Source organism: Gobius niger (genome assembly GCF_951799975.1).
Source record: "Gobius niger genome assembly, chromosome: 5".
Lineage (NCBI taxonomy): Eukaryota > Metazoa > Chordata > Actinopteri > Gobiiformes > Gobiidae > Gobius > Gobius niger.
In genome coordinates this window covers 23,103,237-23,131,109 of record NC_136856.1, presented here as the reverse complement: position 1 = coordinate 23,131,109, position 27,873 = coordinate 23,103,237, and the positions used below count along the sequence as shown (strand labels likewise).

At 39.5% G+C, this 27,873-nt stretch overlaps 1 protein-coding gene across 5 annotated transcripts in view; it reads right to left on the bottom strand.

Moving 5' to 3' along the window:
* The window catches only part of diaph2 (diaphanous-related formin 2), a 373,093-nt gene that overhangs the window by 333,577 nt on the left and 11,643 nt on the right, over positions 1-27,873 (bottom strand). For 4 of the 5 annotated variants that reach the window (XM_079556323.1, XM_079556319.1, XM_079556322.1 and 1 more), the window contains 2 exons: positions 25,020-25,124; positions 21,316-21,336 (listed from right to left, as the gene is read on the bottom strand). In XM_079556323.1, coding sequence (XP_079412449.1) covers positions 21,316-21,336; positions 25,020-25,124 — 126 coding nt within the window. The remainder of the gene's footprint in view (positions 1-21,315; positions 21,337-25,019; positions 25,125-27,873) is intronic. The other variant, XM_079556321.1, reaches the window with a different exon arrangement.

Sequence of the window (27,873 nt, the reverse complement as noted above, 5' to 3'; positions counted from 1 at the left end):
CCTGTAGTGTCCAGATGATGCACTATAAAGTAAATAATATCAGAGAGGTATTAATTTCATAATAACTGGCTGGTGGTTAGAGGGTTTTGGGCATTTAACTTTGGTGACAATAACTTTAAATTCATCAGATATGTGAACTTACCAATGCAGGCGAATATGGAGAAAGTGATGTAGCAGCTTAATAACAAGTTCAAATCCAAGACTGAATGGAGCGACAAGTGCACTTAGTCTGCAACAGGCAAAAGCCTGCTTAATTTCTATCTTTCACTCAACACAATGAAACCCACTGACACATTGACAACGGCAAATGCATAAAGCCATACACTTGTGCTCTACCTCAAAAAGCTTAAAGACTTTGAATATTATTCCGACTACACTCTGATCCATCATCTCCCAGTAGATGGGGCATCAGAGGGGCAGCACAAAATGTGTTATCTTGAAAATCGATTAGGAAAATAAATTAATTCTTTCGTTTTGTGAAACTAGCAACCGGTCGATACAGACTACGCAGCACTTGAATAATGCCACAGATACCACTATGATAATTTTGAAAATTAAGCCTCACTTTATCTGCAAATGCCATCTGAGCCGGAACCACCATCAATAATCCTCAGGCACCCCAGTGACAAGATTCATGTTTTCTAATAAAAGTACCACATCCCAGCCCCGGTCAGGCCCACTGCCTACCAATAACGTCATTCACGGAAGTGTTTATTGAACCTAGAGAAAGACGGCACTTTAAGCAAAACAAAGAACACAGAATTCAAGCTAAACTTCCACGGAATAATATGATTCTTAAAAACACAATCACAATTCAATATAATTTACAATTTCCACCAAAATTTTGAGATTGCTAACTCCAATGCATCATTCAAATAGCCAGACTATCAAATCATTTAATGTCTGCATTACTCTAGGGAATAATATCTTCGCTGGATAATGAAGAAACACTTTCTTGAAAGTTTCTCGCTTCCCTAAGTTTATTTTTCTTTCTATTTCCCGCTTCTTGTCCTGTCACTTGGCAACCCCAAATCCTATTTTGTCTGTCTGTCATTGTACACAAACTGATCTCAGCTTGGCGAGAACTGCATTCCTAGGGCTTTCTTTAGCTTTGTGGGGGGAAAAAACTAATAAATCTAATATGCCTGCCCTTCTCTCCCCATGCAAAGGGATTAAGCCATGATCGGAGCCTTAGTTTTACATGGTGAGAGGAAAATACCAGGGGAGCGCATCCCTCCTTCTGCTACATCAAGAACAACTATGGGGGAAACAGTCCTTAAATGCTCTTTAGACGAGGATATGCTTAACCATTAAGTGCATCTGACTCAGGTTTTGTTAATACTACAGAAAAACTCAACAACCTCGTTAGTTAGCAATAGAACTGACAAGCATTTAATTACAAGAAGAGGGTAATTTGGTGCTGCATATTTATTAGGATTGTGTATTGCCTAGTCTCTGACGAAACAATCCGTATGCCAATACATAGGTCACAATACGATGCGATGCGATATATCCCGCTGTATAAGTATTAGACGACTATTGCGATTTCTTTTTAATACTTTGGAAACAACTAATCAGTAAACTAGTACACCTTCATTAGATTTGTATCTATCTGTTTCTCTTTGGAGCAGTCTTTTGAGTTTGTCTCCCCCACGGGAGTTGCTCTGGATGACTTCCAGGACCATGATTTTGAGGTCCTGTATGTTGGAGTGTCCCATGTTTTTGAAATGTTTTGCGATAGGATAGTCAAGGTTCTGTGTTGGCATATTTGTGTTCTGCAAGTCCTGCCAATATAGAAACACAGTCCAAGCGGTAGACGACGAAAGTAGTGTTACAGTTGGCAAACTAACGGCACTGATAGGTCCGAGTGTGGATTACATGAGCCACATCTGTATGTGCCGATTGTTTTTTTTAAAGAAAAAAAATGTTTTTTGGAGTGGGAGATGGCTCCTCACCAATTTGTCTTTGAGGGAGGGGAAGCGCCTAAAAAAAAATAGGTGGTTCTGAAAACATGCGACCCAGGGAGTCATCACAGGCCAAAAAAAGCTTTGAACATCTTTGGACATCAAGCTTGACTTCACTGTTCACTGTTCACATTCGATAAAGTTTACTGTGCAGGTTTCAAGATGAAAAATTAAGAAAAAGACACAATGTCGAAAAGAGTTGTTTTGAAAATTAACTGGTGCTGTCCCACTGAACATGAATATATTTAAACTGTGAATGCATCAAAATGGCAAAGGCCACCTCAATCTAAAGATAAGTTAGATGTTGGCTACGAGACTGTTTCTTTCATCCAACGAGCTGCTGAGGCATGTGGGAGTTAGCACAGCTCGGCCCACACTTAAAAGTGCTCGACAGGGAATAGACAAAGAATGAGCGGAAACAAAGAGCCTTTACAGAAGATATTCTGATAAGAATATTTTCATTTGGTCAAAATATGGTCACAATACATTTATCTATGTCATTTAAAGAGCACACCACAGGGCTCCATGTTCAGCCACAAAGAGTATTTTATGCATATTTTAAGAAAAGTTTGCTTTAGTGCTCAAGGTACCTAGTTATAATATGTTAAGAATTAACAGAAATGTATTTGTTACAGCAGCTCTCAAAGCACTGTAAGAAATACAATAGAATAGCAATTCATAGAAAAATGTAAATGTGCAATCAAGTTAATAGACAGGAAACGATTATCGTTCACTTTTATCAGCATGCATCACAACCAGGTTTAAGTTAAGTTATACTTTATTAATCTCAGTAGAGAAATCTCTGCAGAGAAATGTGTTCTCTCAAGTGAGCTGCCAGCATGGGTCAGCGCTCAGGGACCATCTCCATGATGTGGAGCCAGGCTGGTGGTCAGAAACACCTGGTTGGAGTATTAACCTATTGCACATGATTTAATAACCTACCACTAACCTACGCAGACACAGGGAGAACATGCAAACTCCGCACAGAAAGGCCCCGTCCAGGTGGGAATCGAACCCAGGACCTTTGAGCTATGAGGCACGAGCGCTAACTGCTGCGCCACCGTGCACCGTGTTTAACACAATGGCACTTTATAGCAAAATGGCACTTTATAGCAAAGTGTCTTTGTTACAAAAACTAACCATTTATATCATTTTGATTATTGATTATTTAAGTAGAAAATACAGTAGACAAATTCATCTTGAAATCTTATGTACTTCAATAACACAGCATTGTCCATCAGAGTAATGCTTACACACTGAGTGCAATAACACAAAGAGGAAACAGAGGTCCCTCACATTGCCTCGCAATATGTTGCTCATGCTGTAGCTACAACAGGTACAAAAGTGAATCAATTACTTCCCTTCCACTCAAATGATGTCTGCCACCTTACCATGTCACACTGAGAAAATGTAACTGAGAATGTCCCCCTTTAAACGGTAAAGATCTCCATGCTCACTAGCACTTACCTACTTCAATGTGAACCAAACGCCAAAGCGTTAGCTACAAAGTACATACGTTTCAGACAGAGATGCATGCTCTCAGCAGAGCGCAGGGAAGAAAGTGTTGGTGGAGGAGGGGAGAGGTGACAGGCATGTGAGGAACACCTTCTGAAGTGTCAAAAGATGGGCTCAGCTGATGAAAGAGTGTTGGAGTGGAGAAGGGAGGGAAGGGAAGGCAGGGGAGAGAGACACAGAACAAGCTGATGTCACATCTGAGGCTCTGCTTAGGCTTTCAAGTCAGGAGCAGGCTCTGTATTCCACTGGAGCCTCCTGCATGGTTTAAGGTCTGAGCATGTATGTGCATTTATGTGAGCACAGAAACAGGCAACCCTTTTATTGTTCAATAAAAGAAAAAGTATGGATATTGTGAGGATATAAAGAGGGCTATACTCTAAATGTAAATGTCACTCTCCACATAAGCCATTAATTGCACACTCACACTCACACACACACACACACACACACACACACACACACACACACACACACACACACACACACACACACACACACACACACACACACACACACACACACACACACACACACACACACACACACACACACACACACACACACACACACACACACACCTCTATATGTGTGAGTGTCTGAGATCAATTGAACAGTAATATAAACATAACACCACTTCTAAAACCTGCTGAATCAATACAGCAGCCTGGACCCGCATAGAAAAGTGCTGCAGAACAATCAATCCCCCTAAGGTTTTGAGAATCCAGTCGGGTAGCTTTGGCTGGATAGCCAAGACTGGGGCATCAATGTGGGCACAGCGGAGCGGGTGCAAGACAAAGCCCTGTCAATAGTACTCTCTCCTCCATCAACTCTCTTCCTTAATCACCTTGGTCTTAATGTGCCTTTCTATCCGACAGCCCTGCTCCCGTTCCAATATATCCAACGTGAGCTCACCCTAAACAAACATCCACCTGACTCTTACTCACTCCCTCTCAAAGAGGGCTCCATCCATCTCAGCCAATAGTAAAGGTCTTCATTACAGCCTGTGTAGTGAACGTGTTCGAGGAGATTTGCTCGTATTGATGGCGTCTCCATTGTCTTTTTCTTGCTGGAAAAAAAACACTCCCCACAGTAATTACCTTCTGCTCTACCTTGTGGTCAAGTCAGAGTTAGTTTAGGTCCTGACAAAGGCACCAAGGAAATGAGATCTCAGTATAAAGATACCCTGGAGTGAATATTAACAATAAGCAACAATAAAAAAAACAATACATTACAATATAAATGCGAGGGGAAAGTTATGAGTTTTTAAAAGGCAGCTGCAGCAACAGGAGAAGCAATTAATCAACTGCCCAAGTTAATGTTTAATTATCATAATAATGCATATTTTCTCCCTGGCTTTTGGCACAAGTTAATGAGACACTTGGCATTGTGTTACTTGTAATTTTTGCTTTGTATTGTTTTTATATTTTGTAGTTTTTTTGACTGTTCAACACTTTGGTAAGCTTTTGGCTTTTCAAACTTGATTTGATAAGGCCAATTTGTATTCCCCGTTACATTCCTGTTGGCAAACAGGGACAACCCAAAAAACATTGCACAACACCAGGCAATCAGAATTCAGCCGTAAAAAGAGCAAAACTGGCGAACCGGAGTGTTACTTAATGCCCCAACAATTGTGGCAGAAAGCTCATCTTCATTCAGTTAATTAGCTGCACGCAACAGTCAGTAACTCGGGGTTGTGAGTATGAAGAGGGCCCAAGGGAGTCTGCACTGGCTTAGTGTCAACTGAAATGAAACGGCTGCCCTTCCTGACAGGCTCCCATCATCCCTCTGAGACACAGATGAACAGATGGAAATTAGCTTATGGCAAAATTCTTACATATTTTCAAATGTTCATTAATATGTACTATTGCTATTTAAATATATAACATAAAAAGAATAAGAATACAAAAGTGTAAAAGGTGCGTGGGTCGAGCGGATAATTGAAAAATGCTACAGTTGCTGAGAAGTTTTTGGAAAAGAAAAAAAAAAACATAAATGTAGTGAATATTTAAACCTAACAAAGTGTTTTAGGTGTTATTGAATAGAAAGTGCTTATTAGGCCCGAGCGGCCTGGCGTCGCAAGGGCCTATTGTAATCGCAAACGCAGCGCGCGCAGCGCACTGAACCAAAGTGCGCAGAGCGCACGAAAACAGCGCGAAGCGCTGTCCCCATGTCAAACATAAACTCACCGTGTAAAACAGTGACTGCCCACACCGAAGAATTTTGCAATTCATCGTAAACTAAAAATCACTCCCACTCGCACAAACAAACTCTGATTAAAAATCGGAAATATACATTTTATTGACCTTTCACCCCTGGACACAGCAAATGTGAAAAAGTGCCATTGCACGTGCACCCTCTAGGTGCAGAAGAAAAAATGCATTATGGGAAAAAAATGTGTTTCTTGGAAATGGATGAAATTCGGCTCAAAAATAGTTGGCATCCTGATCAAAAAAGCCAAAAAGACCCATATCATATTTTGTACGGTGTTGTCATGGTGACGCCCGGGGCCCCCCATGTTATCCTAATGGCGCTGACACATAAATCTCACATTATACAACATTACAGCGCGTTAGCACCCTCTGTCAGGAGTTTGTGGACAATGGTCATGGAAGTACAGCCCGTTAGGGCCATCTGATGCTACTTGTGAAATTAAAATGATTATCTGCAGGTTGGAGCCATTATTCACATGGAGAGGCTAAAAATGTAGCTTAGATGTTTACTGACAAAGATTAATGGCACATCAGGGCAATAAAATGCAGTCTGGCGCCCTTGGTAGGGGTATGGCACGGCAATAGAGGCGCTAAAGGAGGCACGGCCCGCGAGGGCCGTTCGATGCCGCTTGCGGCTTTAATTACTATTACATGTGGATGCTATAAATATATGTGACGATTTCAGTCGGTGGTAGCAAATGTCTTGTCACTAAACAACCTGGCTTCTAATATTGCAGCGTTTATCTATGACCTGAAGGTGAACTAACAAATACTGTGAGAGCTGCTCTGTGTCACACACGTCTTCTGTGCATTTAATTATACGGTTTTAATACATAAAGCAGTTTTTATGTCATCCTCATAATACTCCAATGAAGTACAAAGTTTTATGGGGAAAAAATTGTGCTGAGCACAAAAGACAACCTTTGTCAGTGAAGAGGTGAAAGCTGATACAGCTGATTACTGAAATCATATGTGTGATTTTGTCAAATGGAGAGTACGCAAAGCATAGTGTGGACAGGTGATGGAAATGGGAAGCACAAGAAACTATGAACTCTCCCCTTTTCTCCCATCTGTAAACATGGGACTGGAGAAGTCCACATAAAATTACACGAAAACAAGGCCGTTTTTCAGCCGCGCAGAGAAACGTTACAGTGTTGACATGTTGATGCAAATGAACATTGACCATGTTACACAAATCAATCTACTAAACATCAGATTTGAGCAGAGAATAGTTTCCCTCATTCTCCGCTTAAATGAAAGGGCTTAATGCTCGACTGGAAGTTTCAGGACAACGGAAGTGCAGAGACAAAGCAAAAAGTAGCAAAAGTGGGTGGGGCGGAAAAAGGTGAATAGAATAGCCTTACACTTGTATTTATATAGACAGGACACATCATGGAGATGGGTCCCCGGGCGCGGCACGGCCGTCGACCACTGCTCCTTACGGGTTGCCCCAGTGGCATCGAAGGATGGGTTAAATGCAGAGGACAAATTTCCCTACGGGGACAATAAAGTATACAAACAAACAAACAAAACAAACAAGGACTTAACCGTGAGCCTGACATATTTACAGAATAGAAATACATTTTAATTCAGCTCTAAAAACCCAGTTCCCATATTCATTTTTACTATCTCACTATAACATACAGGAAATTAAGAGGTGCTAAAACACTCCACTGACACCGAGCATGACAGACACTTTAATCCTGCAAATTGTGAAATCATCAAATGTTTACATCATGAATACATTTCATCACCATCATATTGTATAGAAGCCCCAACAGAAAAAGAAAGTGGCCAACAATATTTTCAAAAGCTTGTAATGTATTATTCTTCAAGGTAAGGGGAATGTCTTGCACTAAAGGCTTTATGTAGAAGACAGTACTATATTATGCCCCGAATGTTAGTGATTTGCAATACTAAGTGCTCTGTGCAGTGTTTAATTCTGATCTGCTCCAGCTTCCTCCATCCATGCTGATCATCATATGGCAGTGAAATTACAAGTGTGCGTCTTTTTTGTTGCAACATTAAAGAGAGGGCGATGTGTGATATTATTTAAAGGTTGCCTCTGTGGAAGCGCTGAGAGTTAAGAAGCTTAGTGCCACAAGCGGATCCACCTCGCTGTGCCCTGCTGGTAGTCGCCGTGCCCACCTTCAGGCCCTCATTATCCTCCTGACTCCCTCACTCATCCTGCTCCCAGTAGGGCTAATCCAGACCCGGCACAAAGAACCTGGCGTTCTTTCTAAAAAACACTAAAAAGGAAATCAGTCATTTAGGAATTTGAGATTGAAAATCACACCGTTTCTCATTCCACTCAAGTTATCTGAAAATTGCATGAATAAGTTTGTTAGGAAGACAAAGAAAGTAATGGTTAATAACTTGGACATGGATTCACAGCAAAAAAAAAACAAAGTGCTCTGGTCTCTCATTGGCTTTGTGACAATTTGAGAATCTTTTAATAGATAAAATACAGCCAAAACAAACCAAAAAGTGCCTGTCATGTTTAAGACAAATCATCAGCGCTCCAGATTCACTTTATTCATGAAAACCCAATAGCTCTTTTCAATGCAGCCATAAAACATTTCACAGCAGAGCAGCTAAATCAATAAGCATTGCCTGCTATGAATTTTAAAAATCTCCTTTAATAGATGAGAAAAAAGCAGAGGAAAGGGCATTATATGGATGCAACAGTTGACCCTTCCTGGTTGCATGGGATTACAAAGTCCCCAAACGGTTCGAAAGCTTTGCCTTTTGGATCTGGCCGGATACTTCATGTTAATATGGAGCTTGGGGCTATTCCACAGTGTATCAATCAGTGTGACTGAGGTTTGAGGATGCATGAAACAAACCTGTGGGGAGCAGTGTGAGGGGTCAGCACTTTTCTCCTAAAGCATGGAGGTCAGCAAAAACTTGCAATCCTCTTTCCCTGGTTGCCATGCAAAAAGCCTCGTGTCAACAGACCTGCACCATCTGGCTCGTTATTTACCACATCGTTGTTATTCCGACACTCCAAACTTGACGGCATGAATATCCGGTATGTGACTGGCCAAAGTTTGAACTTTAACAAGGATGAAAACTTCTGAAACTATGAGCGTCTGGCCTGAAACACTGAAATATCAAATGCTTTTTGTTTTGTTTGTTTTGAAAAAAGAGCATGTTAATCAAAAATACCAACCAGTACATTACATGGGTGCTTCCTGTTCTGATCAATGCAAATATTTTTACTTGTTAGTTTAAAGCACAAAAATTAGTATGACATGCAGCTGTCAACATTTTTATTTACAATAATATAAACAAGAAGATCTCAAGTCATTTTAAAATGTCTTTGGTTGGCTAATATGCAGTATACCAAGAGCAACAAACACTTCAGCACCATGGACAGCGAACTGCAGTACAAGTGTGTGAACTAGGAGAAAACATTTGTTCATCTGTCTTTGTTTTTTCATTCTGATTATGCCTGCAAAACTGGGGAGTGTTGAGTCACAAAGGGCAAAGAAAACTTTTTAACTTGAATAATAAAACATAGAAATCCAAGAAAGGGAGTTCATGTTTGTCCAGAAAAAAAAAAACTCCTCAAGAAGACTTGATGTTCACAAGTCAAGATCATATATGATTCCAACACAACAAATCCCCCTGTTTAGCATCTTTTATGAATGCATATTTGAGCAAAGTACGAAGAGACACAAGAGTATGATTTCAAAAGCTATCCACGCTCTAAGAAGTAAATTACTCTGAATTAAATGATCAGCATTATAAGTGAAAGCTTTCTCGGCCACTTACAAAAGCTTTCCACCACCGAGTCCTACATTTAAGCCATGCTCAGCTGCCACATCTGAGTGACTGAGATGAGGGCAAAATGAAAGAGCAACTTAACTGATTGAACTGGAGCAAACACAACGCTCTGTGCTAATCACGCATGGCGAATGGGCCTCACACCTTAAGTGAGGGCATTGTCTTTAATCAGAGGGTAATTTATTGAGTTCCATTTACGAAGTCATAATACTAGTGATCAAGCCCTTCGACCGTGAAATGCAATAAACTGGGGAAGTGTTTGTGGGCAAAGGCAAATAACAAGGCCCCACACATCATTTAGTTTGCATCATGTCCCATTAGCCCACTGCCAAATGGGTTTTGGGTTAAGGAAAGGCACGCCATTTTCACGCGGGTTCACGGAGGGGGAAATGTCAGCACCATTATACTTCACTATTGTCTGTCCACACGTTGCGAACACATTATCAGTGCAGTTGACTAAGCAGCCTGAACCACTCACTTATGAAAAGCCAGTAATGGTACACCCCCCTTTTTCCTTTACCTGAAGCAGAAAATTGTCGGGCAGAACTGGGGAGCCATTACCATCCTTTTCTCCCCTTGCATTTGCAAAAGTTATTTGTCTCAACAGAGGCACAAATACTTGTCCATCAGGGAGAACAAAGCCATGTAATTGGCTGCTTCCTCACTTGAGCCCCAGCTAGCACCATGTTAATAACAAACTGATGAGAAATTCATTAAGCCTCCAAATAAAAACAATCTCTCCTCGATAACAGGCGAGTACATTATAATTAAACTGATGCCTCTCCGTTTTCATTAGGCCTTGGAGCTTGAAAAGCCCACAGACAAAGCCGCTGAGATGGATGCAATTAAGCCTTATTGTTTTACCGCACATAAGTCCAAGATATAAAAAACAATGGCAGCGACCCAATGGGATAAGTTTTCGTGTAGCAGGATGAAAGATACTATGTAAGAGTCAGGAAGGAGACTAACTAACCACAGGAGAAGCCCAGTGCAAATGTCCCTCTGGAGCTACTGTTACCTAGTATACAGAATGGACATTACCTCCCGGTGTCACACTTTTGAAAACTCAACTCAATACTCATTTTACTGGCGTCAATTGTAATGTTGATTTATTCACAATTGATGTTAAGTTGTTTATTATAACATTTTTGATTTGTTTGTTTTTTAGCCCCAGATATGATGGTAAAACAGTAAAAGTGCATAATAGCCTTTTGTACATTTAAAAACGAGGCAGCGAGTTTCAAATGGTCCTTTCCCTTCCACCTTCGTATGTTACTACAACTTCACAGAGAGAAAGCCTGCTTCCAGATGGAATAAAGAGGGAAAACAAAAGGTTGAGACGCGCAGATTCCTGTGTACTTCCGAAAGCTCTGAAGTAGCAGGGGATGGGAAATGCTTGTATCCTTGCTGTCAGCGATGCAGCGCCAAAGCTACATTGGTCCATAAAGCCGCTCAAACTCAGGACCAAAGAAAGAGCTGAGGATTCAAAGCAACCCATTTTTCTGGTAACAATACCAGTATCACATGCACACACTAAAGCCACACGGACACTAACTGCTCAAATATGTGCACAAATGAAAGCCTTGGCCAGAGAATGAAATGAATGAGCTGCAACTCGACTTGCTGAATTGTTCTTGTGTAAATTTTTTCACTTTAAAAGCACACAATGCAAAAAAAAAACCTTGAGAAACCTTGCTTTTGCAGGCAATAACTGGTAGACAAAACTAATATGCTCTCACTTAGAAATGGGAACATAATGTCAAGTAAATGGCAAACATGTCACTTAAAGTCACTATACAATTTGTCAAGTAAGTTTTTTTGTGCCGTGAAATTACAGAGGCTATCTTGAAGGGCCAACCATTAGTCTATTGAAGTACCAGCAAAAACCTGTACCGAGCTGAACGAGCCCTAAACATTTAATGATTCTATAGGAGGCTTTTTCAAAACATGTTGCACCTTTGCATTGGGATTTCAGGTTTAATAACTTAGAATAATGTATATTTTTGGAGAACAAGTCATTTGAAATTCATCCCTCAATTCTGAGCAGGCAAAAATACCTGGACCCTTCTTCTGCTGAGACAAAAGGAAGTGATGCAGTTTGTATGAATTTAAAAACATACCAATTCCAAGTAAGACATGAATAGTAGAGTGGAGCTTTATGGACTGAACGAAACAAATAAAACAAAGGTAATGAGGAACCAGCATTACAGAATTAATTAAAAGCTCAAAAAGTTGCTTTAGCGTAATAGTGGCCCCTTAAAGTGACTAGGGGAGATGATTGTATCGCCACAGTCATTTAAAAAACATGTCTGGGTGCAGCGATTGTAGTTTGACCTTAGGGGCACAGAAGAGCAGACAGGTCACAGCGATGTGGACCAGTAAGGTGTACCTGAGTCATTAGGAAGATCAATGCTTTTGTAATGAGACAACATCTGGAACAAAGAACCTAATACATGACAGCTGCTGAGCTAATTAGCAGAACACTGAGGACTGCAAACGCTGGGGCCATCGTAGCCCACATTTCGGACGACGCCCCAGTCCCCATCGGAAATACAACATGATAAATATTTCATAATTCTTCAAATGACTTATAACGACCGTGTAATATTGGTGTTCATGCGAGAGGGCCACAGACAGAAATACAAAATCCCAGCTTGACATAAATGCTTATCGAGCTGCACTAAATTGTTCAATTAAGGAGAAAATCTGTTTTGAGGTAACCTTTCAGCTTATTAAATAAGTCATAAATCAAACTTTAGGGCAGACAGAGTGACTGGCTTTTAATGAGTGTTACGTGTGTAATCTCAAAGCCTTAGCAGTGTATGAGTTTGTGTTTGCAAAAGTTCATTACAACTTTAGACTTCCTGGTGAGTTGAGTTGACTGTTACTGTTTCTATAGGCATAAAAGAAGTTCACCTTCAACTGCAAGCAAGCGATCCAATTAGGCAAGTGTTTAGACAACACAACAATGAAAGAAAAGAAAGTTTATGAGTGCCTGGAAGTGCTACCTGATCATGAACCAATGTAATTACAAGAACAGCGTCTACCATAAAAATGGCATTGTAGAGCATCAAGCCTTAATTAAAGTATATATTGTATGTTAAAGAAAATAATAATCAATACTTGATATAAACAGACATGGTCTTATCAAATCCACAGTCTGTTTATTTAACAAAATAAACAAAACAAACAAAAACAAAAACAAGAACATTCAAACACAATCTTTTTCACCCGGTTTTCGGGTAGATGAAATCTTTCTCAGGAATAGGACATGAGATAGAGTTTGGACTGGATAAAAAATAATGGTTATTGTGATATCTTAGGAAAGCTTGTGTTACTGATTGAAGGAGTTGTAATGTTGTATTGTTGTAAATTCATTTTTGCATTTACAGAATATGCTGTAAACACAGCAAAAAACAGACAGTTGCATCGTCTTCACCTGACATTTAATTGAGTGATGGGAAGACAGAAGCAGAATTTTGCTTGAACAATTCTGATGTGCAGGACATATTGTGAGAGCTAGAAATGAGTGAGGGCCAAAACTAAAAATGCTGGTTTGAACAGAAAAATATCAGGTATCCCAGCTTTAAATCCCTCTGTGTAGACTACAGCATTTAACTTTCACGTAACAATTTTCTCTTTTTAATTCTGCTTTAGTTTACCTCTTGTATGTGAAGTAGGTATAGTAACAAGAGAAAAGTACATTAGTATGGGTGTTTAGGGAAATGGGAAGAAATGCTATCAGGTCTTAACGCAGTCAACACTGCAAGAGCACAATTCCTGTGAGAGAACGACGGCGGCAGCAAGCTCCCAACTAGCAGTAATTGGTTTTAAAATAATAGAATTCATTACACTTATGGCGCTTGTTCAGAAATGCAAACAGGGGAAGAAAAAAACATTCATTAGAGACTTGGGCTGAACTGCTTCACTGAAAACCATGGGGAGATGAAAGGCATAATTCAAATGACAATTTTAGAACCCTTAGCTCATTTATTCAGAAGCTCAGAAGATGTTGTCGGCACAAAAACATCACAGTTTTTTCCCCACCGTTCTTTTGTTCTTACTTGCGGGGCATGGAAAGAACTTTTCCCCTCTCAATTTCAGTCTTTTGTGGTGGCAAATTCCTCTTCTTCACAAAGAGACATGCGAAGTGACACACAAACAATCTAGCAAACAACAGCCACTGGCAGCGGAGACAGGCGACTGAAAGCTAACATGGGAAATCATGACAGGGAAGAAGAAAACACCTGACACGCGACACTGAATTGGCTGCTTGTCTTATTAAATTAATGTGTAATTATGCACGTCAGGGGTGTGCGTCATGTGGTCCTATACTGTATAGTGTTCATATATTTTGAAATAAATTTTGTCATAATTTTTCTCAATTAAATGTTGTTTGCTGACATAAACAGTGACTAAATTGTTGTTCAAATTTGTTGCTAAAAAAACCCAAAACTAAATAATAAGGAACAGGCACAATTAAAATATTATGATCAGATTCATTCCTTTTTGATCCAAGAGCCCACAATACAAATTCAACAACCAAGGAGCAAATCTGGCCCTTTGATCCATATACAGTGAACCAGATGTTTACATACACTATATAAAAAGACACATATGCATTTTCTTTCTGACATGAAACTAGAATTCACTTTTCCTTTTTTCTAGGTCAATTAGAATTTTCAGAATTATTTCTATTTGCTAAATTCCAGATGATCGCTTTTTAGATTTTTTTTGTTATTTTCTACAAAGTCAGAAGTTTACATACAGCAAGATTACTATACCTTTAAACAATTTGGGAAAGCCCAGGTGACGATGTCATGATCTTGAAAGCACAAGTCCAGTTCATCCTTGGGTGCAATTTCAAGACATGCTCATTGGTTCAGTTATACTCAAGTATAAAAAAGTTGGAAATGTCCACCCATCATACAGATCAGAAAGAAGGCGGGTTCTGTGTCCCAGAGATGAATGTGCTGTGTCTGAAATGTGAATATCATCCCAAGAACAAATGCAAAAAACCTGGTGAAAATGCTGAAACAGGTAAGAGCGTGTCATGATCCAGAGAGAAACAAGTACTGGACATGGGCTGAGAGGATCCTAACAGAGAAAACATTATGAGGAAATATTGGAGCAACATCTCGAGACATCAGCCAGGAAGTTGAAGCTTGGCGCTGATAGGTCTTCCAAATGGACAATTCCCAACGCATGTGGCTAATACTGGTTAAAACGTGGCTAAGTCTATGGTTTAAAGTTGTCATCACAAAGTCCTGATCTCAATCCAGTTGAAAATGTATGGGCAGAGCTGAAAAGGCATGTGTACGCAAGGTGGCCTGCAAATTTGGCTCAGTTACACCAGTTCTGTTTGGACGAATAGATCACAACTCTTGCCAACTATTGTTACGAGCTTGTGGAAGGAAATCCAAAATGTTTGCCCCAAGTTATATGTTATATGCAAACTTTTGGCTTTGTAAAAAGTAATAAAACACGTAGACAATTCTATCTCTCATTCTTCAGGCTTTGTAGCAAATTGTTTTGTTTTTTTGTGATTGACCTAAAAAAGTAAAAGTTAATTCTGTGTCAAATGTGTCTTTTATATACTGTATGTAAACATCTGGTTCCCTCTGTATGTAGTACATTTGCTGCAAGATCCATGAAGCCATACAATATAATGAAATATTATTTGCATTTTGGTAACAGATTTGTACATTGAATTTGCACCTAATTTTGTCAACTAAAATTTGAATGAATACCTGCTAATTACTGATCTTGATTAAAACTAAGAAGCCGACAAAAAATAAATTAAAAATTTCTTGTCAGTATTAACTCTGGTTCTATCACATCTGCCGCTTCAATGGGAGCCATCCGAGCGCGACATCTTGGGTGTGAAACAAGACATCAGAGCTTGCGACATAAGATCATCACTCAAGACCACTCAGGACATAAAGAGATAGGTCAGCCATCTCCACATGATTGGATGTCACCTCACATGCTGGGTCTATGGCCAACATCAAGGACAGGACCATTTGGAACAGTATAGATCTGCCATCAAATCAGCCGCACTACACTATCTCGTGATTGGGCCAATTGTATAAAAACGCTTGTCACAATTTGAAAGCACAAAAGCCTTTAAAGCATATGTTACAACAGCAGCAGGGATTTTAGCAGCTTTATTTACTTACTTTCATTTGGCGCAGTACCTGCAGACAAATAGGACCAACATATGGCTGCGCATTAAAAATTGATACAGAATGTTAGTGGGGGTATCAGAGCCGAACGCCAAAGTAGGAAGAAGTTGGAACAGAAAGTAGCCACTTGCCAGGGACAGAGGCCTTTTCGCCAGTCTCTATCATCAGTGCCCCTGCTGGAAAACAAAGTGGTCCATGAAGGAGAGCAGTACCGAGCTGAGAACATATCTCAGCAAAGCATGTCCAAGAATGTGTCGTGACAAAACCACAAGATGCTACAAAATTCAGACTGGCCTCAAGAGGTGTAGAGTAGGACTTTCAAAACTCTGAGGGAAATGAACTGCGATGAATGTTTCAAAACTTTAAAACATTGAGATATAGGCGAAGTAGACAGAGTGTGTAATGTAATGTCTATTCTGAGCATAGCTTTTGTAGCATTAGTTCTATAAGGTCAGTCTGCATTTAAGAGCTGACACTGCAATAGGTCAAGCAAGTCGCGGACAATAATTCTCTGCAAAGTGAAAAGTTCTTCCATTGAGTCAGGGACTGTATCAACAAAAAAATCATATTTTCATCTTGCCCTTTCATTAACCACATTGTGTTAATTAGCTTTGTACTTTGAAAGCTAATGTTCTTGTTTTACACAGCAACCTGATAAAAAATATTTCTTTAAAAGGCTGTTAGAAGCCCATTGGGTCAATTCCATAGCAACAATAGGTGTTACAAACTCCTGTTCATTGCACTAAACAGAGCATTACAATAGCTGACCACTGCCATCAAGTGCTGGTCATGAGTACTACAATATCATAAGAATGTTGGTCCAGTGACGCTTCATAAATAACTCATTCAAGCTCTAATGTCTCATCTCCAATTAGATTGCCACGGACGAGAGACTCCAGGACAACTACTGGCTTTAAAAAAAACACATCTGTCCAATAAAATGAATCTTGTTTGAAACTGCACAGTGAATTTGTGTGTTCCCGAGTGAATCTCATTCGTGATTCATTTCAGGGAATAGCATATTTGCTATGTTGGTAGTGAATACAACTTGAAGACAGCAGTTGCAAAGCTGTGTCTTATCTCTCCTGAGTACCCTTAGAAAGGAAACTGCTGTGCAGACAATAACACATTCAGTGATCTGGCCTTGATCATGTCACCAATCACTAGCACAGAGTGGCTGGGGAGTCTGTGCAAACCCAGCTGTTGATGAGGCGATTATGTGGCTTTACTCTGAGCGTCCAAGTATGACAGTGGAGCTGACAGGGAGACCCTACACCTTGTTAGCACTCTGTTGTGCTGAGTGGACTAGTTGGCCAAATGGTAAGGCTATTCCTCAGGGCATGGGGCGCTTACTTCAAGTATGGAGGATTATAAAGATGTCCCTCTGTATTATGGTATCCACACTAGAAAGGACAACTTTCTTTTCTCTATAGCCCCGAGGTGTTAGTGCTTCTCCGGATCAAATCAAGCTTTGTGTCTGTGGCTGTAACACAAACACATTACTAGCAGTTACTACATATAGCGCTAAAAATGTTCCCTTAACGTGCAATTGAAGTCTCATTTTGGAATAACAAAAATAACACCTAAAAAGACAGTCTGGCAAGCACAAGTTAATTATAAGAACAACTACAGCACAAATCTTGACTTAGCAAGGGCCCACATTTTCCCAAGATCACATTTCTGAAAAGCAGACAACTCCATCAACCAGAGCAAATAACTTACTAAATATGCACAGTCGTAGGGAAGGATATGAAAGAGCTTAAGAAGCAAATAAAGAAATCTGGTGCAACTGGAGAAGCAGGCAACCATAAAACATGGAGATACACAGAATTTCACAGCTGTGTGAACAGTTAAAGCAGATGCGCTGGGATGTGATGGTGGCTGCATACAGAGAGGCGGGTTGTAAAAATATGCTATAAAGTTTATGAGGCCTAATGCGGCCCTGCAGGAGCCTCCTGCCGGGCTGAGCATGCCCACAGTGCCATTGAGAGTGTGACAGAGCAGTGGGAAGGAGACATGCCACTGAGACCATAGAGCACATTCAAAAGCTCCATCACCGGTGAGGACACAATAGACACAATCACAAGCACACAATCAACAGAAATAACTATACCATTTTGTTCTCCTCTACCTCTAAACTATTAGTTCTAACAACACCTCTCCTGAGCAATGCGTGAACCCTAGACGTACAATGAGGATATCAAGCATAGACATAAGATTGTTCTTGGATCTAAATCAGAACAGACTAGAAATAAATAGACAATAAAACACAGCCACATTCAAGATTAGCCTTCAAAATAATAAGGAAAAGCTCTGCCCTCAGTAGTTGATGCGCACTGATTGTTTCTAAGTTGAATGGGAGAAAGGCATGAGAAAAACATTGCAGATACCATAGCAAGAGTTCAAGTGATCTCTATAGAATTCTTTTTTGGTCAGCTGGCTGTATTAAATGTAACAGTGTAGGCGTGAGAGTGAGTGACGAGCTGGGAGTTGTTAAGCAAATTGTTGGAGCAGGGAGGCGAACCCACGACGCTGAGGCTGGCACAGTGCCTGGCTTGTGTGCTACAGCCAAATGTACAAGGCTGTTGTGGTTTGTATAAAATAATAGTCTATGCTTGAATTTTGCTTTCAAAAGAGAAAAGGTAGGAAACAGCTTTTTGGAAATGTCTGAATGTGTGAAATTCAAAAATGAAGTAGCCTTGGGTGACTTCGTACACACTTTATTGCCATAATGCCCTGCCCTAGTGTGACACCTGACATAATAAATAGAGGTGCCTTCCTTTACAATTCAGTGTTGCCTTATCAAAATGATTCTACCTTGTTACTGTTCAAACGTTTGACGTCGACTGGGCTGAAAAGGCTTCAGTCCAGCAGTCAAAGAGAGATCTTATTCAAAGCACTCCTACATTCATCCATGTTTCCTTGATCTTAATTTAAGAGGGAGTCACTGGTTAACACTGGCTCAGGGCATAGGAATCACACACTATTGATTCATTTTTTCATTGTCGTTCTTCTAAAGCATCAAGGACATGTGCCACATCAAATTTGTTCAACCAAGAACCCGGTTTAATAGCCATCTTGAAATAAAAATCGTGGTGCTTTAAAAATGTTTGGAAAGGCGAAGAGTGAAATCCATGAGAGAGCATACAGGGCATACATTTTTAAGACCATGTGTAAACATTTTAGGCAAAATGATTAATTACTTCAGAGTTATGATGCCAGATATCAAAATGTTGTATCAATAAAACACTCATTCAGTCTTTGCCTCTTAGTCTTTGGGAGGCTCTGCAGTACTGGCCTTCTCAAAAGCTAATCATTATTATAGCTACTCCAAGTTACCCTTCACTTCACGCACACATTACAAATTTTAGTCAGCCTCAAAGTAATTCAGTTTAGCGAAGCACAAAATCATCTTATCAACCAAACACCACCATTTGTGCACAACAAGAAACTGGCAACATCATCTGACTAAAGAGGTGAGAGGGACTAGGTTAAAAAAAAAGAGCGATATTTTCCAGCATTTTTCAGTTCTGACAGATTGTTACAAATGGGAGTCCATAATGCACAAATGCAGCCTCCTAACATTTTTTGTTACAGTACATGCATACCAGTCTGTACTGGTACTGTACTGTACAAAACTGAGCAGAAGCGCTATGTTTCCAGTTAGAGATTATTGCTTAGACTGTCAGTGGTACAGAAGTCTGGTCTGCTCAATCACACCAAGGGGTCAGGCAAGTACAAGCTTACATATCGTTTCATTGGTGACATAAACCAGTCCAAATTTGACCACAAAGCAAAGAGAAGGAAAGAGTATCTGTCTTTCTCTGACGATTACCAGCAGGTGCCAGGTGCGTGTGTATGTGCTGCTCATCTCCCGTTCAGCTGAGCCACAGGAGGTGGAGACCATGTAGGACTTAGTGGTGATGCACTCGGGCACACCAGTCTGACTGGATTAAAGCCAATTCAGTCAGCCCCTATTCCCACCTCTGAGTCTATTGGGAGAAGTGAAGTGCCAGAGAGATTTCATGCCTGAGACAGAGGAGTTACAGTTGTGTGTTCCCTACAGACAATCCTAACCAACACTTCCCCTCTAGCACATCTAAGAGCGTTCAATCCCAGAAGCTCGCTGACAGCGTGAAAATGGGAATGTGCCACCAAAGCAGGGAGCTAACTGTGGGCCATGATCGGCTAACCAGGCTAAAAGTCATCTCTCTCTCTCTCTCTTCTTCTAAAACATTTACAATTCACTTGGAAAAACGCATATTCTTATTGTCTTTAATAATAATAATAATAATAATAATAATGGCTTACATTTGTATTGCACTTTACAGGCTTGTATTACCAAATTTCTCATAGAGCTACACTGTAATCATTATTCACTTACGCCATAAGCAACTGCTGGAGCCAACGGTGGTACAGCGGCACGGTGAGACTATCTACATCTGTCTAGGGTCTACGGATGAAAAATAACCTTCAGGCTAATTTCCAGTGCATTTACAGAAATGTTTATCAACGTTCACTGCTCCTGTCAATTAAAATAGGAGAGGATGCATTTCACACCAAGGTCACAGAATCCACCCACAAATATGTCTCTAAAAACATTTCGGCAAAGTATGTAAATTCCACCATTGTATGAGCAGGGCAAATGTTAGATACAATTTACTGACAACTCCCAGATTTCATAAAAGGTGAAAACGGGCCTTTTAACCAAAGAAATATCACAAGAAATTGGAATGAATACAACATGTTTTAAATGTAGCCGACTTCCTCTTAAAGCCCACAAGGCTCTGACACAGCAAACTTTAGTTAAAGGTTTAATTCTTGAAGTAGCAGTTCCAGCTGGGTTTCAAGTTTTGAATGGAACATTTACAGCACAAAACACTGATTCAAACAGATGAACACTCCATGTGATGGCTGAGGACATGGCATATCACTGTGTGTGAGCAAAATAATATCTCTCAATTGACAGCGTGCCTTTGTTAACTTGAAGGCGGCTTTTGTTAAACTGAAAGAGGCAACGTGAAGTGAAAACAACAAAAACAAAAAAAAGCATTTAGAAAAACACAGTGGCGACAACACATCTTATTCAACAGAGGCAGGCTCGCTGACAACTAATTTAAATATACAGCCAATGCACAAAATGAATACATCCAGTATTTATGTTCAATGCCAGAAGACGTGACGTCTCTGATATTGCTGGGAGGTTACTTTGTTGTGTCTCTGGCTTATTAAGTAATATTTTTCCTTTTGAGAGAAAGTGCAGATTACCCCATTTCTCATAAACTATTGGATTACCCATTATGAATATTTGTGTAAAGGCGATTGCTCTCTGTTAGCAAAACAATATTCAAATGCTAATAGGTGTCTAATGGTGGTTTTCAAATGTGTGCCAGTTTATTATCACGCTGTATGCCTTCCAAATCCTTCATTTCAAAGTGCCACAATTTACATGCCAGAATGGAGCTGGCAATTTATAGGCCTTCAGAATTACAGACCATTAGCAATATCAGGCCCGAAAATAAAATCAGGGGTAAAACGACATCAACAACAACCCACTCCACATCCATTCCCAACTGTGTTTGTGTGTGTGAGACTGCAGACAGAGTATGAAAGAACAAAACACTGAGGCCAAGTAAATAATGGGCTACTTACCGCGACTTTGCTCCCAGTTATCTGCATGCAGCGATCAGCGGAGGTTAATGTGCAAAAAGACACAAACAGCACAATCGTTAGTACTAGGCCAGACGATCTTCTCAATGACCAGACAGCGACATTTGTGTGGCGCGGCAAACATCAATCACGCAAAGGTGGTGCACATTTGAGCCCTTAAAACTTTTAATAGCCATCCTTGATTGTAACTGAAGACAATGCCTGTGTAGTGCAGCGGAAACTTTTGAAAACTTCAAGTAAAAAAAAAAGTCAGTAATTTAAATATATTCATAGTCACCTGATGGTAATTTATTTGCATGCACAGTTAGTGGCTTCAACTGCTGTGAAAGTGTGAACCAATACGGTAGACGTGCTGATTTTCACACAGGGGTTCTCTTAAATGATTAATGGCTTGCAATCTGTTATTGAAACTTTATATCATTGTGTCGTAAAAGCTAACTTTGTGCAGCTTGTGTTTTATAAATACTAAGTTGTATCTGGCTAGGTCTCGAGGGAGAAATGAAGAATGGGAGAGATTTTAGATTTTAGACTCACTAAAGTAAATGGATCTTTACTGTTAAATTAAAAATAAAAATTGGAAAAAGGACCTAGATAGAGACCATCACTGTCACTGAAGTTGCATAAAACTCCAAGGGCCTTCAATCAATTAGCTGCCAATAATACTGAGCTTCACTTGTCAAATCTGTGTAGCTCTGCTGCCTTGAGCTGATGTCTTCAGCAAATCTAGAGGTAACCTTGTTATCTTGATGACGGCAGCAGGCAAAGAGTGGGGATCTCTGAACCTGCAGCATTTCTGTAAACATGCTTTTTTAGCTATATTTTTCTGTTATGTCTTGATAAACATAGAAGCTGAGGTAAGACTGCTTCTGAATGTTAAATCCACTTTCTATGTTTATATAATATCTCTTTGAGTCAGAGACCGTTTGTTGCTAGATTTAAACTCCCCGTCTTGTTACTTGCAGTTTATAGCAGCCATAAAGTCACATAGTCTCAACCATATCAGGCCAAAATGTTATTTTAAATCATACTCTACCTCAAATCAACACTGCCTCCCTCTCCTATGAGTTCCCAATCTGCCTTTAGGACTAGAGCCTACGTACACTAAATAGATTTTCCAGCTTTGTTGATGCATGTTTGTAATTTTTAGGTGACCAGAGCTTGACCATGACTGCAGGCATTGTCTTCAGAGCACACAAACATTGAGGAGTAAGGTGGAGGGGGGAGGGGGGCTTGTCACTGAAACTTCTCCAAGTTTGCAGTCCTACAAAATACTATTGCTATTTTTGACACTGAGCTTTAACAAATTTACAATTAACATTTTAGCATGCATTCATGTGACGATTACTACTTTTTCAAAACATGACATGCAACAAAGGATTTGTAAATTGACAGAGAGGGCTTGGCTAATTGAAGATCATGCCATTCCCTATTTCTAGAAAGCTGTAAAACGTTTGTGGTGGAAAAAATAACGGAATAAAAATGGCATAATGAGACTGAACAGCATGCCCCTAAACAAGACCCTGCCATCACACTCCTTTTCAATTTGAGGCGCAGAAGGTTTGGATTGATGTGATAAATTATTCACTGTCAGCAGAGGAGTCAATCAGAAGAATATGAGTGATTGTGTTGTTGTTAAAGGGATTTGGCTGCTTTAATGGTGTTGGCACACAATGTTAGGAGGAAAGAAGAAAATAAAAAGTGAGACAGAAAGCAAATGTTCATGCAAAGCTGATGGTCAAGGACATGAGCAGACCTGTAAAATCAGTGCCGGATTCCATTAAAACACAGCTTCTATTTAAATGATCAAGGTCAGCGCTCTTGCTGAACAAAAAGACGTTCTATTATGGTTTGAGAGTAATTTTCACCCCCCTGCTGAGACACCCCAGTCGAGTATGGGAGTGCGCTCAATCTTGCCTGGTGATAAAATACTTGAGAGGTGGCAAGTCACAAAGAAGGAGTGAAAATAAAATAATCTTTCTATTCAAAGCCTTTGTTTCAAGCATTAAAATAATCAGCGGTGACAAACAGAAAAGCCAAAAAGTGTGAGTATTATAAACACAAGATCTCTGCTAAATTTGACCAAATTAAACCCAATGTCATTGGGGGATTTAACTAAGAAACATAATTTTTCATTCAATGCAACGCATTTTGTCCGAACATGACCATGAAGAAATCATCAGGTAAGAACAAAAAGAAATGCACCACAGCCTCCGACAGCACCAATCACAGAGCATCCATGAGCTAAAACACGTTCCCAAACACTGACACCAGGCAAAGAGACACACCACCTTAAAATCATGATTGACTATGAAAGATCATGCTGAATAAGATTATGACTGGAGCAAATCTACTCTGCCATGTACTCTGCCAGTACATCTACTATATGTAATCCATATAATTATGTTCTGAGAGTCCAGATTATCTGTCTAAGCATCACATTATTATCAGAAGATGTTTTAAGTTTATATTTATATGTCTACAGTGCTTTCAGAAGGTTTGGGGGATTATCTTAAATTCTATTGGTGAAAATCATTCACTGTCTACTCTATAATAGCATTTAACATAGAAATATGTTTACAGTAACACGTTTTAAAACAATCATGATACTTTAATATTTTACAGAACTATTTTATCTATTTTATTTTTTAAGTCTTTGGCAGATTTCATTAAAATATTTAAAAATGCAAACATTTTCAGTATCAGATAACTAGAAATAAATGGAGGGGCATGAATAGTTTCTGAACCCACTGCAGACAAATAGTGAGGAGCTGACAGACATTATGTTATTATTAATTTGAATAAAACATCAGTGATCACAAAGCACAATGTAGTCCCTGAATGGAAATCAATCATCTCAGATCGTCATCATTATCAATAACGCCACTTCATTACCATAACAATGAGGAGGGCAATAAATGAGTATGTCAAGGCAGAGCGCCAGGTTTAGAATAAAGTGGAGGATCATCTTTTTGTGCCTTCACAAGGTTGTCTTAAAAAATTATTGCAAAATCATAAAATAATGTAATATCTTTTTATTAGATTGTGATATATCTATCGCTATTTCACGGGAAATATTATTTATTCAGTAGTTTCGTTAAATCGTTAATTTGCAGCCAACATGAAGTTGTTTGTTTGTTTTTTGTTTTAATCTGCTCTGCAAACACTGCCGCATCTTTAGGTATCTTCTGCTATGTCAATCAGAAGGCTGGTTGCAACAAAAAAACATGTTCTGTTATAATTGCACGAGAATAACAACTCGTTTTATTTTTTTTCTGAAGCCCTTATTTGCTAATTAAGATTGACGTAATGATACTTCAAGATCACCTCACCCACATTCCCATGCATGCACGCAGGCCGGCAATCTTTAGGTGGCATGCAAGTTCAGGGCTGGACAAGCAGTGACCATCCACCTGGCACTTGAGCGAGCCGCTACAATTACGCATTTGAGATTGAGCCTATCATGGGTGACTGCACTACAATAAGAGCACAAAATGAGGATTTGAGATTCAAGCATGAAGTGAGAAGACAACAACAGAAATAGTGCGCGTGAACAGATGATGGACAAGGCAACAAAGCAGGAGATCGGGTTAAACTTGTGATGGAAAGTAGTGGTGCGTGCCTTTATAATCCAACTGTGATTATACACTTAACGCTCTGGTGTCCATAGATGATTTTGTGGGACTTACGGATTTGGCTGTGGCAGAGATGTACTGGACCACCATCTCGCGTTTGGTGCTGAGGTCTTTTCCGCGCAAGGGAGCTTTGCGATCCTCATTTAGGTTCATGTCCTCCTAAACAAGCACACAGACATAGCACATGGAAAAATAAGCAGCTGGCACAGACAAGCTTCCGTCTAGATTTAGAAAATTGAAGCATGCAGTAAATTTAATTCATCACATTTGTCGCACAATTACACATTATGATAATATAGAATACAAGAAGGCAGAAGTGTTAAAATTAAATTTACATGATTTACACATGTTGTGAAAAGATGAAATAGGCTGCAATAACATGTAAACATTTTAAAACTGTTCCATTCCAAAGTCGTTCCTAACATTTCGATACTTCATACGGATGAAGTAATAAGAAATGAAACATGTTTACAAACTCAGTGACCCAGTAATGTTAACTCTCGAAGCCTGTCCAGGGCTAATTGTGTTAAGCATCTGCGCAACCTCTAGGTATAAAATCGATCATAATAAGACACTGCAGTGGTCTTTTTTCTTTTTCATAATGGTTGGCAAACACAATTCCGGCAGGGCGTTAAATGGATTTAATTCTACAACAAATCAAAATAGGTGCAGACGTTTAAAGCTCATTTACCTTTGTTTCTTTAAAGAAAAAGTAAAAAAGTAAAATGTTTGTTGCAGGAACTTATTATAAACATATCAATAAAACGTGAATGTGGATATGTATTGGGAATTATTTGGCTTTGCTCGCAATCTGGTAGCTGTGAAACGAGATTCAGCTAATAATTTGACTTCAACTTTCTCTGTCTACACTGTTTGAGAATTACAGAACAGCATCATTACAGCAGCAGCATAAGTTTCCGCTTTTTACTTGCACTTTCTCATCTCAACATATTAATAAATATCTAAATAAACAAAATTATATGGACATTTTAGGCAAAAAATGACAAGATAATACAATTACCGAAAGAAATAAGGACTAAAAAAGTGGTCCATGTCTTTCTGCAGTTCATTACATTTACGACCTATGCTTGATCTGATCACTAACATAAGGTACGGGAAAAATAATATAGTCCTGTATTAAATAGTCCTTGAAACCACAGAGCGAAGGTTAGTGCAAACTGTACGTCCTGAATGGGAGAGCAACCAAACAACGGACCCTCTATTGAGGCTGTGCGATGGCCAGATAGGCTGAGTATGTGTGTGTCATTGGCAGAATTATCTTTGTGCTACTTTAATTCTGCATCACAAAGGGGCTCTTTCATGTGAGAGACGTCAGGGGATGCAGCGAAGGCTGGACAGAGCACTAAAAGCCAGGGAATGACATGATGATTAGAATGGAGGGGATGTTTATCAGGAGCACTCTGTGACAAAGAGAGGGATAGAATGAACCCAGTAAAAAACATCCTCCTTGGGGCTTCAGGTTGGCGATGTGGAACTGTAGAGCCATGCTGCCCTCTGCTGGAGAACAAAAGAACTTGTGTGTGTGGTTAATTTCATTTGGCAGTGATTTTTCTCTTAGGGATTGAGTATTAAAACAGTTAAAGCTAGCGCACTCTATGTCATCATCATTGTAGACTTTGTGCTGATAAGCTCTCCCACAAGCAATCTGATTCAAAGACTTGTTCCTTCATTCGTCAGTGAGGCATGCACAGGGATCCCACCCAGGGGCACAGTGACCTAAATTCCTTCCAACTACATTTCCTCTAGTAAAGACCCTGAGAGAAACACCATTAAAGTCATTTTAGCTACAGACAAAAGGCTACAAAGCTCCAATTTAAAATGGGCATGTTTCCTCAGCCAACAAACAAGCGTTTTTTAATTAATCTCTGAACCCAGGAATTTTATCTACTTAATTGGCGTTCGAAAGGCAAGCCTGGGTGAATGTGCGGTAGGAGGAGCGCAGCGCAGCAGAGTGCCTGGGGGACGTGTGCGAGTGAGGGGGCAAACTGGAGGAAATGAGGCCTCTGTGTTGAGTCTCCAAAATGATGAATGCTCTTTTATTAATTATACTCTCGCAGGCTTAGTAAAAGAGTCCCAGGACATCACGGACCATGCTGCTGCTCACACTGCAATGGTGAGATTAAGGTTCAGATGTGTCAGTGGCAGATGTGTTTGTACGTCTTGTTTCTAAAATGCTTGTTTGACTCAATTTAGGTGTGCAAACTACATAAGGATCTTGGTTTACTGAGAAGAGTTAAATGGAAGCAGTGATAAACATGTTATTCTTATGTCTCACTTGATTTAATCTTTAATTGTTCTGTTCTGTTCAGTTTAGTTTACTTGGTTTCAGTCATAATATGTTTTACAAATTACACAGAAACAATCTATGTGAGACCAAAACAGGCAGAAGCAAAAGCTTGTTTGCCTAAATTAACTTTTATAAAAGTTCTTACCACAATAAGAACAAATATATCCTAAATAATAAGAACCAATTCATTTTTTCACATATCTCTCAAAAATAGACCAGGAGATCATCTTCTTAAATGTAAACAAAGAATTACAGTTTTTCAGCTCTTTACTCATTTTATTCCAACGCCTTTGATTATATTATTTACTTCCATATACCAGATTTGATGTCAAACCAGATTTTAAGCAGGCTAAGTTCCCTTTCTATCAACGACAAAAGTTCATTTAATGGTTGTGAAATGTGCAAACATAATACATTTAAACAGGTGAGACCAATATCTGTCGTTTTTATTTAACACATTGTTGTCGGTTTATCACATAACTTTTAATCCAAGTGAGAACTAGATAAAAAATAGTTGCTCTACTTTGATGGACTCTTCATTAGCCATAGAGGATCTCAGTAATGTGATATATTTTATTTTATTTTGCTTTTTAAATTAAA